General features: G+C 36.5%; 1 protein-coding gene across 1 annotated transcript in view; it reads left to right on the plus strand.

The window, feature by feature from the left end:
- Positions 1-1,734: 1,734 nt before the first annotated feature.
- The window catches only part of ARHGEF3 (Rho guanine nucleotide exchange factor 3), a 65,315-nt gene continuing 53,281 nt past the window's right edge, over positions 1,735-13,768 (plus strand). The window contains exons 1-2 of the mRNA XM_080625561.1: positions 1,735-1,845; positions 12,565-12,627. Of these exons, the coding sequence (XP_080481687.1) occupies positions 1,813-1,845; positions 12,565-12,627 (96 nt within the window). The 5' untranslated portion in view covers positions 1,735-1,812. The remainder of the gene's footprint in view (positions 1,846-12,564; positions 12,628-13,768) is intronic.

Below are 13,768 nucleotides of genomic sequence, written 5' to 3' on the forward strand. Positions count from 1 at the left end.
CTTTTCACTGTGTATTTGTAGTGTGTGTACAAAGGATTAGAAAAGTTCCAGGGATTTTATTTTGCCTGTATTTGCACTTGTTCTTTACATCAGATTCCACGTATGCTTTAAAAAAAGAACCCAAATATCATATATCTCTCAATAGCTACTTTTTACTAGTTTCTGAGGACAAGTTTGACTTGTCCAAAATAGTTAATTCAGTATATGATGCAGGAAAGCTGTTTTAGATCAGTCGTTTTCACTTGCCACATAAAGCATTGTGATTTGATCTCTTGTGATGATTATGGATTCCATTTTTCAGGGTCAATATTCTGTATTGTTTTCTGGCTAACTTTGTCTAAGAGAAGTCAATAGCTATGTTAGTCTTGATTTTGAAGAGGGCTGCTCAAATGCATATGCAAACTGCTATATACGGCTCGTATGCAAATATAAATTTCCATAAAATCATGCCAAGTTATGCGTTTTGATAAGAACCTCATGAAACTTAGCTTTTCTTACACTGAAGCAGTGTGACTTAATATGATGGCCAAAAGAGGCAAATAACTGAGTAGATATTAAAGGAAAACATGTACTAGAAAGTGCTGGTGACCAAACTGGCAGTTCAAGAGAGACCACCGAAGACTTGCTGATTACCAGGTCAGTACGTCTCAGTCATTCTTGTCCAAAGAATGATGTGGCATGCAAATGTGAGAGCTCTCAAGGAAGCAATCTATTTTGCAGTTTAAATTGCAAATCTGGAACCTAACTAATCCTGTAACTTTACAAACTTCAAGCTGTAAATCCCAGTGATGGCCAGTGTCGGTGTGTCCAGGGAGTCTTTGCCAGGAAGAGATCCACAGTCTTGAAATTTTAAGTGTACTGGGAAATTCTATGTCATTGAGACATAAAAAACCAGTCATTTTTCGTATTTTTAAGGCAGCAATAGCTTGAAGTTGAATGCTTTCTCGATGTTTAAGGTATACAGATTTCCCAGTTCCAATGAAATTAAGGTTCACAGGCCTTCATAGGATGCAGTTGCGAAATGCCTCCTTATCTAGATTGGTGGAGGATCAGCAAAAGTGGAGTTTATTAGTTATATTGAACTACCAAGCAAAAAATTAAACTTTGCACTTCCTTGGCATGTCCTTACGCGCAAAATGTGCGCATTCTGCCAAGTTTATCTTTGGGCCTTGATTCTGAGCCGATTTGAAATCATTCTGTTCTGGGTTCATGCCATTATGCCTTTTAATTTAAGAATTCCCGCTTTGGAGATCCTTTAATTTCTGAAACACTGAAAGTTTTCTCTAAACTGAACGCTTAAAAGTTACACCCAGTGTCTACCGTCTGTTTTGTTTTCTGAGGCATCTACATTTGGACACAGTTGCCTGCCCTTGAGTTTACAGGCCATTGCTGCTGTTTAAGACTGAGAATTGCAGAGGCAGGAGATGGACTATGTTTCAGGTACTGAGGCTCAAAGCCCTCAAAAACCTACCTCGGAAAACAAGTTAATGATGTCTTTAACTTTACCATAATCGTGCTGTTCCCCTGCGAGTGATTTTTAAAACAATTCTGTCTGTTTAAAATGTTATTGGAAGCAATCTATGAGGGAAAACCACACAGAGATAGACACGACAATACATATCACTCAGCTTCTGACACTTACAGTACGCTGCATGACAGGAAACAAGAGCGAACTCTGTGGCTGCATGGGGAGGAGTTCCTGCTGAAAACTGAAGGAGACACACATAGGGACTCCTTTGTAGCAAAGACATTTCATTATCACGCTGAATATTAAGAAACTTCCTAAAATCCAAGTACAGTACAAAGTACCTCATGGTGTGGTGTTGCTTTTTTGTGCATCATCAGGTAAGTGTAACTTTGGGATCATGCTACTTTTTTTTGTTTGTGTGTATGGCATTGTATTAAGTTGAAATTGCACAGATACTGCTTTCAAGCATGCTAGGACTTAAAATGTGGTTATTAATGTAACCAAATTGTTGCTTAGCAGGAATATTTCCTTCTGTGAGGAAAGAAATTTCTTTAGAGTTTAGATTGTATCCTCTCATATCCCCAGTGTGATGGATGACTGTTTTTCTTTGTGTAGGATGGTGGATTAATTTTTTGGTTTTACTTTTTTATCACAAATGTGTAAACATCTCTCTGTCTCCTAGTGTGAAAATGAGGATTTTGACTGATGCTAGGATTTAAATGGAAATATTTATAGCTATGTGCATAAGTCTATCCATTGTCAAAGTGAAAGCTGTAACAGATCCTATTTACAGCATGTGATGATTCTGCTCTGCAGCATGTGTGCAGCATCACCTGCAAAACTAGCCGCAGTTTTAGACACTGCACTTCAGAAAGATATGGGCAGAAAAGTAGCAAGATTGGTAATAACTGTAAGAAGCAAAGTTATTTCAAAATGTTTGTGTATATATTGAATAAAACTATACTTCATATTTCTCATAAACACAGGATAAAGGTAGAGGCCTGTAGTGTAAGGCAGACAGGTCAAGGGTGTGTTCAAGGGCCTGTATTCTCTTGGATTTGCTATGGAGAATGTTATTTAAGTATACTAAAGTTTAAGACTGGATTTTTAATTTAGATATTGGGGGCTTTTTATGTTCTCTGTGACAATTTTCGGTAGTGAGAGATGGTTTGAAATGAATTAATTGCACAGAATGCTTTGAAGGTGTTATCTGGAATGCTTTACGCAGTTCTGACTTCAATCACGTTTAAGAAAGGTAAATAAAATTTGCAACAGGCTCAGAAAGTTTAAGACTGTCAACTAGTGAAAATCAGTTTAATAGATGTTATACGCTTGGATTCTTATTTTTTTATTAAGTAGCTTAAGAATAGGACTGGTGATTTCTAACTGCCATGCTGTTAAACTGCTGTAGTCTTTTTGGATGTACTTAATATGCATATTTGCTGTGGGTATGTATTTTAGATATCATTCACTTGAAAATGCCACAGTTTCCATGAAACACCAAGGAGATGTGTTTGTGAAGTAAAATAACATAGATTGATTAGGGTCTGCTGATATTGCTAATCTCACTTGGAATTTTTTATCACAGATATTGACCGATATCCCATAAGCCTTATTTCCTATGAAATGGAGCTGAAGTGTTTGTGTGTTTATATATATTGAACCCCAAGATAAATACAGCAACATGTAATTTTAGTAAAAGTGGTATTGGTTTTATATGCAGAAAAACAGCCCCAGCATTTTGGGTGCAGCCTTTTTATCTATTGTTTGTGATGCTGATGAGCAACATGTAGGGTGCTTAGATCAAAAGCCACATGTAGGCATCTGGCTGTTAAAGGTATGGCATCATAATGATGCTGAGCGCAGGCTGCGGGAAAGCAGACTAGCAGTGGATTATTAGAACAAGAAGGGATGACTCCAGCTTATGCAAACATAAGCCAGTTGAATGCCAGTTGGAGACTTAGTTTATGGATATTGTTTTATTCTGCTGTATGTGGTTCTAGTGCTGTGGACAGCATCAGCAATCCAAGCTTTCTTTTACAATGAGAAGCTCTGCTGGATTCTTAAAACCAAACAGTAAAACACCCAAACCTAAAAAAAAAACCAATAAAAATAATAACAAAATGTCATTTGAATAAATCTGCTTTTCAAGTGAGAAAATTTCATTGTAGCTTTTGTTCTCAAAGTCTTTACCTCTTACATATGCAAATGCAACAGTTTTGGAACCAAAACTGGTGGTTGCCAGCTGTGGTTAAATGGTCAACTGCAGCAAGTCTTGCTGTCCGGTTCCCATGCCTTCAAGCCCACAAAATCTGTAAGGATTGAGTTAAAGCATTAAAATAGCCCAACTTTGATTATTCTTGCTTTTACAACTGGACCTATAATAAACTCCCTGAACACAGATATGCAAGGCGAGAAACTGCACCTTCATCATGTCAGTTTGCCAAAGGCAATAATAATCTCGGTACTGTTTGCATGCTGACTGCTTATATTACTTGGGGCTACAAAGAATTGGATCTGACAGATCCCAGCTGAAAAGCGCTTGTGAGAAAACCAGAAAATGAATCTAAATAGCGTATGGACTCTTAAATTGCATCTTAGTTTTTATATATATGCTAGGTATTAGAATCCTTAGATATTGATGATGTTAATTAAAAGCACAGTTTATGTAGCAGTCTTCAAGTTGTGACTGAGAAAGGATCATGTGATAAAGACTGCTGTTCACTCATGTAACTAAGAAGTCCTACGGAGAAAGAAGTAAAAGTATGTAACTTGTTTATCTGAATCTAATTCAGACTTTATAATAAACTGTGAAAAAGTTTCAGTATGTTTAACTCTGCTAGATTCCAGTGACTGAAACTCTCCCCATTTTCTGAAAAGGGGAAGGAAGAAGGTTAAATAAAGACAGAATAAATACCAGTCCTCAAACAAAGCTCTGCTGATCCTTGTCCTTACAGCATCCCGTACATGCACACCCATTTCCTGTTGTTAATGTTAAACAGATTGAATATAACTTTCATTTCATTGTTTGTTTCAGTGTTCATTTTATATTACACAGACCGGAAAATCTCAAATCCATTACAATAAGCTCTGTAGAAATAAAGCTTGTTCGCTGTGGTCAGGGAAAGGTGAAAAGAAGCTGCCATTTTGTCTGGCAGAGGTGTGAAACTCCTCAGACGTGACTGGATAGCTTCAGTGGTGAAGCCTTTAAGTGTCATAGATGACTTCAACTCCTTTTCTGAGTTTTCTGCTGTGTTGTAACAGACTTAGAGCAGAGTCTGTTATTTAATTTGTTTTGCTTGGGGCTGACAGGAGAACACAAAGAGCCTGACAGCAGGACATGTGCAGAGTGGGGAGAAGAGCCTCAGAGCTTCCTACCACACTCGGTGCAAACTGTGTGATCAGCTCATCTCTGTGTCTCCTTCAAAAGGAACGAGGCTTTTGTTTAGGTTTCTGAGTCACTCTCGAGAAATGAAACCCTTAATGACTTCGGTTTTCTGAACAGTAGAGGGCAGCTGAAATAAATACAGAAAACAGTTGTATTATAAAACAAATGAATTTTTGGGTCTCCTTAGAGCTTAAGCAACTTCTTTTTGCCAGTGTAACAAGGAACTGTGATATTGGAATGCACCGTATAAAGTTCTGTTCTGATTTTAAAATTCTGCATTACAATTAGGTATTCTGAAGTTATGGTCCCCAAAAGCATGCATGATGCATCATTCAGGTAAAAGAAGGGTGCTGTGCTCTGATAGAACTTTTTTTAGGATGCCATTGTCTTCCCACACTTTCAAGCTCTTAGAACTGACAGTGGTATGGCCATGGAATTGAAAGATAAGCAGAAGGATTACTGGCATTGGCATGAAGATGAGTGATAGCCTATGATGAAGAGGGCTGGCCTTAAAAAATAACAGAAGCTTGATCTCTGAATAAGCTTAAACTGAGCAATCAATTATCACCTGTTTGTGAAGTTGGAATGGGTTAGCTCTGAACCAAACTTAAGAGGAACACCGTATTCAACAGGAAATTCACATATTTCCAGTTGGTTATTGCAGATACAGATGGTTATGTGATTGATATGACATGGCCTCCCTCTATATGGCCTTTTTTGTAGAACTGTGCATTGTATTCCCTAGGCCAAAGTTCTTGAGGGTTTTTTTGGCATCTGTAGCTTTATTTCATCTGAGACACCGGAGTGTCACTGCAGCAGCAATGGAAGGTGGAAAATGGGTGATCCTACATGAGGCTTATTCTTGTTTCACTATCATGAGCATTCTGACTTGAAGCTGGGTAATGAGACACCACTGCTGCCTCTTCTAGTTCACTTCTGAAGTCTGCTTTGTGGTGTTTTATCCCACCACCTGTGGCAGGAAATGCTAGATCAGTGATTGTTCAACTAACCTGAAGATAGAAGGTTATTAATCTTTTGCCTAGTAATTTTATACCCAATTTAAGTCGAATCCAAGGCATATTTTGTTAACTGAGTGATAACAACAGGTGAGAAAAATGTTGGAGCATTTCCTCCTGTTGTATGAAGAACACCAAACTGAAATATTCTAACTTTTTTATTTTCTGGCTGTGTCATCTATGGAACTTCTGGAAACATTTTAAATTATACTGGAGAATTGAAATACTGTGTATTTCCCTCCCAGTCCAGTTTATCATTATTTCTTTCATCCTACCTCACTTCTTGCATACTATTTAACATCTGGTTTGTACTATTTGTACCTCATCATTTTTTATGATACCACATCTCTTCAAATTGTTTTTCTTTGACTGGTTTTGGTTTTGAATTCAGTCTGATAGAGATACCGTCCTTTGGGTTGTCCTTGATAGTAATGTACCATAAACTGAAGAGAACGTAAAACCCTGACCAGTGAATCCCTTCTTGCCTTTTCCTCACAAAGTAAAAAGACAAAAAAATTTGTTGGCTAAAATGTTTTCCCTTTCCTGGATTATTGCAAATTTGTTTTTGTTTCGGTTTGTTTTGTTTGGGGGGGGTGTTATTTTTTGGCTAAACTTGTATTCCATGGGACAGACTTAACAAAAATGCAGCATTCATGCATTAATGAATGAATGCATTCATTGCGTCATTATTCATGACTCAGTTTTCTTTCAGAAAAAGAGGCAGTTGATGAGAAAATAGTTTACATATAAAACAGAGACATATGTTAACATTCATGCCTTTTTAGATGTTTTCCTTTGAAAATGCAGTGTGTGGTGATGTTCTACTATGAGAATTGGGACTGGGAGTCTTCAATTTCTGTCATTATTGCACTCACCAAAAAATATTTTAACTTGCATTTTGCCACCTATAATCCTTTTAAAGAACCTTTGGATTATTACTGGTATGAAAAAATTTCTTTGACATTTGAAGGAGCTGTAGTAAGGTAGAAAATGTGGGAAGTTTTTGGTTTTTGAAAAATGTACATGATATATGTATATAGGTATTTGTGTATGCTTATCTATACATATTTTTCTATATGTGTGTATACATATTTATGCACCTCTACTTATATTTCTCTGTCTCATATATTAGAACCTCTTTTTTTTTTCAGTCATTTTCTTCCAGTTAGCAGTGTGCCCACGTGTGTGTGCTGAAGAGATGAAGTTTTTTAGTTACTTTCATAAGAAAACAATTTGAAATACAAAATAATGAAATGGTTTATATTTTGTTGGTTTTAGGTTTGTTTGTTTGTTTTGCGGGGTTTTTGTTTGTTTGTTTTTTGTTTTTTTTCTTTGGTGGTGGGGGCTTTCAGGTTTTGGGGATGGAGAAAGTCTTGTTTGGTAGAATGAATGGATCCTCATTTGTTAAATGGATTTCTCTGTAAAAAAAGGGCTTAAATAAGTTGGTTTGTGTTTTGTTTTGTTTTGAAATGAGTCTGTCTGACTTAAAAAGTTTAAGGGTATCATGTGCCTATGCAAATACATGGTCTTGAACTATTATTTATTTTGATGCCAGTCTGTGTGCAGGCACATTTCTAAGCTATTAGAATGGACAGATGATTTAGCAGAAGTCAGTGAATCTTCTGAAAAGCATTTTCTTCCCTGTCACAGGATGGGCTTTTTTCTGTCAAGCTATTTTTGTACATCTTTGCATTTCATCTCCCAGGTGGTAAAATATAAGTCTGTGGTATTGATAACTAAAGCTCTGTGATGGAGAGAGGATGTAAATTCAGTCTTCCTATAACAATGTCTTATTGCTTTAATTTCTTTAATTAAATCACTGCTTTAATATATAATTGGATCTCTTACTTTCTCATCTCCTGTGAGATAATTATTGAGAACAACTCTTTCCTGCTATGTGAAGACCAGGAAGTGTTCTGTCTCTATAACTGTGGATATAACCACAGCATTTCAGGCAACAGTATCACAAACATGGGTCAAGATTCTGAGTTTTTATACGCATTGTGATCTAGGGGCTTAGGGTTTTGTTGGTTGGGGGTTTTTTTTGTATTTCAGAAGACAAACCCCCGAATGCAATAGAAAATGCTTTTCAGTCTAGAAATAGACATTCAGATTCATATAATGCATCTTTATGGTTAGTTGGAAAACACAGACATATCTCTGTTCAGAATAGATACTTGTTATTGGTATTCTTTTTTCATGCAGACCTGTACACCCTTTTTAAGTTCTACAAATATTGTGCAGAAAAGGGGAGTTACCGCAGCATTGCAAGCTGTCCTTTTTACCCAGCAAGATGAACAGCTTCATAATGTTTTTCAGTTCAGTTTGTTTCAAGTACACACAGGTCCTAATAAAGAAATCCTCTGCAGTGAAATCGCAGGTGGCATTTGTCCATTGCTCATAGCCCAATAGGGAGTCATCACAGGATTGTGTATTTAGTGTATTTCATCCAGTGCTGCAGTATGGCATTACTCATGTACCTAATATACACTGGAGATGAGTGATCATGTCTATTGTAAGGATAGTATGCTACCGTTTTAATTGGATTATTTTTTGATATTACACTGAATTTAAAATGGGGCTGGGTTCTAATTGGATAGTTCAGCTTAAAATTTCAGAAATATTCACATTAGTAGCTTTAATGTGCTTCCCAAGAACAGAGATAGAGAAATGGTCATGTGTCTTAAAACTTTTTCCTTTATTTCATAGTATCCATAATATGTTGGGGCTTCTTATGGGATTTTAATGAAAACAAACCCTGATACAGTCTAACTACATGGCTTTATTAAAACAACATGCGTATGCAGTATATTAGAATATGATTACATATTACTCATGTAGAGAACCTGAGTTCCTTACACAAGTTAATGTAACTCAGGCATGCTCAGGTATCCATAAGGGGCTCAGCTTTTCTATCCCTTGACATGTTTGTGGTTAAACCTGTAACTTTCTGCCAGATCTCTGTGTGGGTAAATCTTAGGCTTACTAGTATATGTCATCTTAATATAGCACATTCAGTGTGAGATTTTTCTCCCTAGTACATGATTCTTCAAGCCATGGAGTTCTAAAAAAGAGCTGTTAAATTGTATTAAAATTGGTGATTGCTACAGCCATATAAGAAATATTAACAAGAACTAGGGATACTTCATGTGCAAGGTAATAAAATGGAATGAAGAAATCAGTACTTTATCCCTAGTGCTGTGCCTGGGCCAGTGCAGGTGTCATGTTGAATTCCAGATTCACACATTGGTTTTTTTCGCTTAACATAGTCCTGTGTGACAATATAAGCTGGTATGATAACTCTACCATGATACAGTATGATGCAGTTAGGATTTGTTTGTTATATTTATTTGATATTCAAGCAATGTGTGCAATAGACACTTGATCCTCTTGAAGCACTGCCTGTTAAAATTGTCTCGATAAGTTCAACTCTTTCATTAATATGCCATTTAACTGATTTCAGTATTTGGGCTATAAATTCATTTTATTGTCAAAGATTCTTGGCTTTGCACTGAAGCTTATTCCACTACAAATGTGTGCCATAGAATGCTTGATCATATTCATCTTAAAGCTATTACACTGTACTTCCAGGATCTTTTGTGAAGGGAATACACACAAAATTGTTGATATTGAAATGGAGTGAAGTTTGTATTACTTGATGTGCCCTGTGATTTAAAACGTAAAATGGAGAGCAACATTTAAGGGGTGGTTTTCTGGAGCATGAGAGATTCAGAGGTCAGCTGTGTTGTGCTGTGGCAACCGAGACAGGACTTGTAACTCCTTTGGGTAAAAGATGCTCACAGAGAGCGGGGATTAATTTAATGAGCACCTTATGCTCCCTGCACAATATCCACTGCAATCTTTGCTTCTAATCCACTTATTATGGGCAAAGAAATTTATCTGGTAGCTCAATTTACTGGACTTTTTTTTTTTTTTTGCTTGCTGTGATGTCCCATCCCACCCCCCTTGTACTATGGCAGCTGCCCTTGAAACTCTTGGAAAATTTAAAACCTTAGTCTTGCCTGCAGTGGTTGACGTTTACAATTTCTGTATGAAATTACTTGTCTTGCATAGCAGCTGAGACAAACTTAGAGAACATTTGCAGACTTTCAAATAACCAGGACAGTACTGTATATGTGTTGTTAGCAGGATTTGTGTGCCTGTGTTGCTTTTCAGTAAGTAGAAGATTTAAAATAAAGACGGGGTGATCCTTTGTTTAACACAATGAAGTATAAGGTAGAGGAGGGCATCTACTTTGTGGAGGCTGCCCCAGATTCATTCAATGTGTAATTGCTTTTCTTACAGTTTACCTGGTTTTTTCATCCCTTTTGGTGTGTACATCACGTCTGGTACTGGTTTCTTCCTCATGAGTGTACTGTGATTCAATTATATAACCCAAGAGGTTGTGTCTATGTAAGATATGAGCATGTTAATGTTAACTACCTAGTACATTCTGTGCTGTGCTTTACCTGAATAGCCAAATAGCTTTGCTTTGGACACTTGTCCTCATGGACACTGCGTTGCCTGTGATACCTCTGTTTTAGACTCACTTTGAATGTAGTAGTTAAAAGGCCACACGTAATTGTCCTTGTGTAACTTTCCTTCTACAGTAACAGGACGTCCTGTCTTCTTCACTTTAATCCTGTAGCCTTTGTTGTACTTCATATTGTGTAATTTGCATCCGGCCATCTGTACCCCAGAATCATCAGTACAGATTCAGGTTACCACATCCATAGACCACTGTCATTTGCCCTTCTCTTGCAGAAATCTGTATTCCAAATCTAAACATCCTTTATCTTGATTTAACCTGTGCTCACTGTAGGGGATGGATGGTACCTCTTACTTTCTTGTTCACAAAATGAAGACTTAGTGTCAACGTAATTAGAATCAATATATAATTTTTTTTTGAGGAAAACTAAAGAGTATGTGCATTTTTATCTACAGAATTCTAATTAGGTTTGAAGAATAGTCTGCAACATGTTCACCAGGATCTTAGGAAATATTGCACTTGGGGCAAAGAACTGACTTTACAGATCTCATCTGTGTTTTGGGTTTTGGTTTTTTTTCATCATCATCATCAGTTCACACTGGCTCACCCTGGAATAATAATTCACACTAGTTTGTCTGGTGAAAGAAAAAAGAATCCAACCACCCAATAAACACCACTACAGGATAAACAAATATACTCCATTATTTCAGATCTTTCTGTTTGCTGCTCACTGTGGTCTGGTTCAGAAATTTCTGTGTTCTACTCTGTCCTGTAGCTTGTTGCTAAATATCTGGACTGTAACTGAGAGGCTTTGATTATGCATAGTCCGAGGGTGAGAGAACTTATGATCCAGTTTCTGTTTCTGAACAGTGACTGTATTAAAGCACAGCTGTCCTTGACTGTACAATTATCATTGTGAAAAAAACCCGAGATAAGTTACTTCCTGAAAAATAGCAAAACTGTATTTAAATATGATTACATAAGTCTAAGATAGGCTGGAAACTAATGAGGAAGTATGAAAAGTTTCAACACCTGTAGTTTAATTTTAAAACCATGAAATCAAAACTTCTGGATTTTATGGTAAATATTCATTATCTTTGTTCATTGAAAAAACAGTTCTCAGAAACCATATACTTGACCTAGTAGATGAAGTGTTGTTTTTTACTGGCTTGATGGAATAAAATCTCGGCTTTGGAAGAGCTCAAAGCATGGGTACTGAGAAGGGGGAGTACAGGTTTTATCTATAATTTTTTGTTAATAATTAAAAAACCCTGTACAATGTGCAGCTTCTGTAATTTAGCTGAGCTTTTGTCAGATCATAAAATAGGAGCTCTGTATGGTATCCATGGGTTTTGGTTTGGTTTTTTTTTTTGTACTTAAAGTTGCTCATCTTTTGACTTTTGTAGACTGGAAACTAAATCCTGGCTATTATGTGTAAATGCTTATCTGTAGTTGACAGTGGAAGACAACACAGCTGGATAAATAAGGATCAAGTATTCTGTGACTCCTTTGTTTCCTAAATCTTCCTGGCCTGGTAGAAAATGCAGAGCTCTGTCAAATGAAATTTCATACTTTCTTGAAGGGCATGAAGATTAATCTTGTGGTGAACCTGTGAAATGACATGAGGAACGACTTGCCATTTTCAAAAACAAAACTGGAAAATAGAGCAGAATGCTGTCACTGACATAGATAGTGAAATCCAAATATATGTTAATGTAACGCCTGCACCTAATGAAATTCCTATCATCTGTTATCCTCACTATGTAATATGTCTGGGAATAGTTCTTGATTGTTGAATATGTTTTTTGAAAAATCTAAGTATAGTTTTTTGACACAAGAGTTTCTCCTACTGACAATCTCATTCGTTATGGAAGGTCATAACAAGTGCCAAAGTACAATTTACAATATCCAGTAATTACTCATGCTTTTAGTTAGAAATGAGTTTCCTAATTGAAGTGAACCTAACACTCTTTAGGCCGAAAAAGGAACAGCATTTAATCTACTAATGTGCTAATAGGTAGCTTTTCAGCTTGTGAAAATAGTTTATATTCACATGCATGATGATTATAATGATGATGACAGAAAATTATAACTATATACATACATGTATTTATGTGTATGGCTTCATTGTATTTACCTGTCTCAGGATTGAGCTTGGTACTATTAGTCAAAACTGAGTTTTTCTTTTCATTTTGTTTTATAGAAAAAACGAAAACAGAGTACGCAAGATGAAGATACAATCAGTATCTGCAGCCTTGATACGAGTGTGAGTAATTTCATTTTCCTTTTTTGCTTTCCCATTCCACTCTCTTAAATTCAAGTCTGGATGAATTGTGGTGTATGTTGAAGAATGGCCAGTTTATTTAAATGGACAATTTATAGAAATACTGTAAATACTTATAATTTATAGAAATACTGTAACTATCAGGGTGACTTCTTTTGAAAGGGAAGATGCCTTTGGTTTTGAAAGTAGCCTGGCATGTGAACAACACCTTCAGGTTTTGTAGCTTTAGGTAATGGTTCAAGTGTGCCCATCAAACTTGGTGCCATTGACATAAAAACTAGTTGGGCAGGAAGAATTATGCATTTTCTAACGATCTGTGTTCCTGCCAGTTGGATTATAATCCTCCTAGTAAAGGAGGACTATCACCTGTGTGAGCCTTCTGGACATGACAAACTATTGTTTATCTTTTCACATCATATTTTGCTGATGGATAATGATGAAGACAGTGCTGAGTATGTATCTAGATTGAATACCTGCTTCTTCAGTACTAAGTGTCTCATGTCATTAGAAAATACTGGAGTCTTCTAGCTGCACTACAGAATGTTGTAGCATGAGATAGGCAGTTGAAATCCAACCATCTATAGCTGAGTACTTACCTGTAGAATCATTTTATTCTCTGTGTGTGTGCTTAAAAAGTGCAAGAAAAACGAGACATGTTAGAAGATGCTATTTATACTGGAGAGAGGTGTGCCTTTTGTCAGCTTGGGTTTTGCTCTTAGGGAGTCGTATTTGGCATTCCAAGCAGTCAGAGGTTTTCTTACAGGGCAGAGTTGGTTGTCTTTTGTTTTGATGTCTGAGAAGGCAAATTTCAAAAAGAAGGCAAAATTAAAAAAGGATGAGTTCATACCTCACAGAAACCAACTGTACTGGTGTTATGCAAAATCACCTTTCCTTATTTGTGTTGCTCTTCACTATTTGTATGCAAAGTAACTTATGCCCCCAAAAAACATAGGGAGAAACAAAAGTATCTGGAATAATCAAAAGTTGTAACTGTTTCCATAATAAGAAGCAGTCAAACATACTGAAACTTACATAAATTGAAATCATATATACTGGGGGAAAAAAATGGTGGGTGATAAGTTCTGTGAAATATGATTAGTGTAAGGTAATTGTGATTAAGGGC

The sequence above is a fragment of the Psittacula echo genome, assembly GCF_963264785.1.
Source record: "Psittacula echo genome assembly, chromosome: 9".
NCBI classification, from domain to species: Eukaryota; Metazoa; Chordata; class Aves; order Psittaciformes; family Psittacidae; genus Psittacula; species Psittacula echo.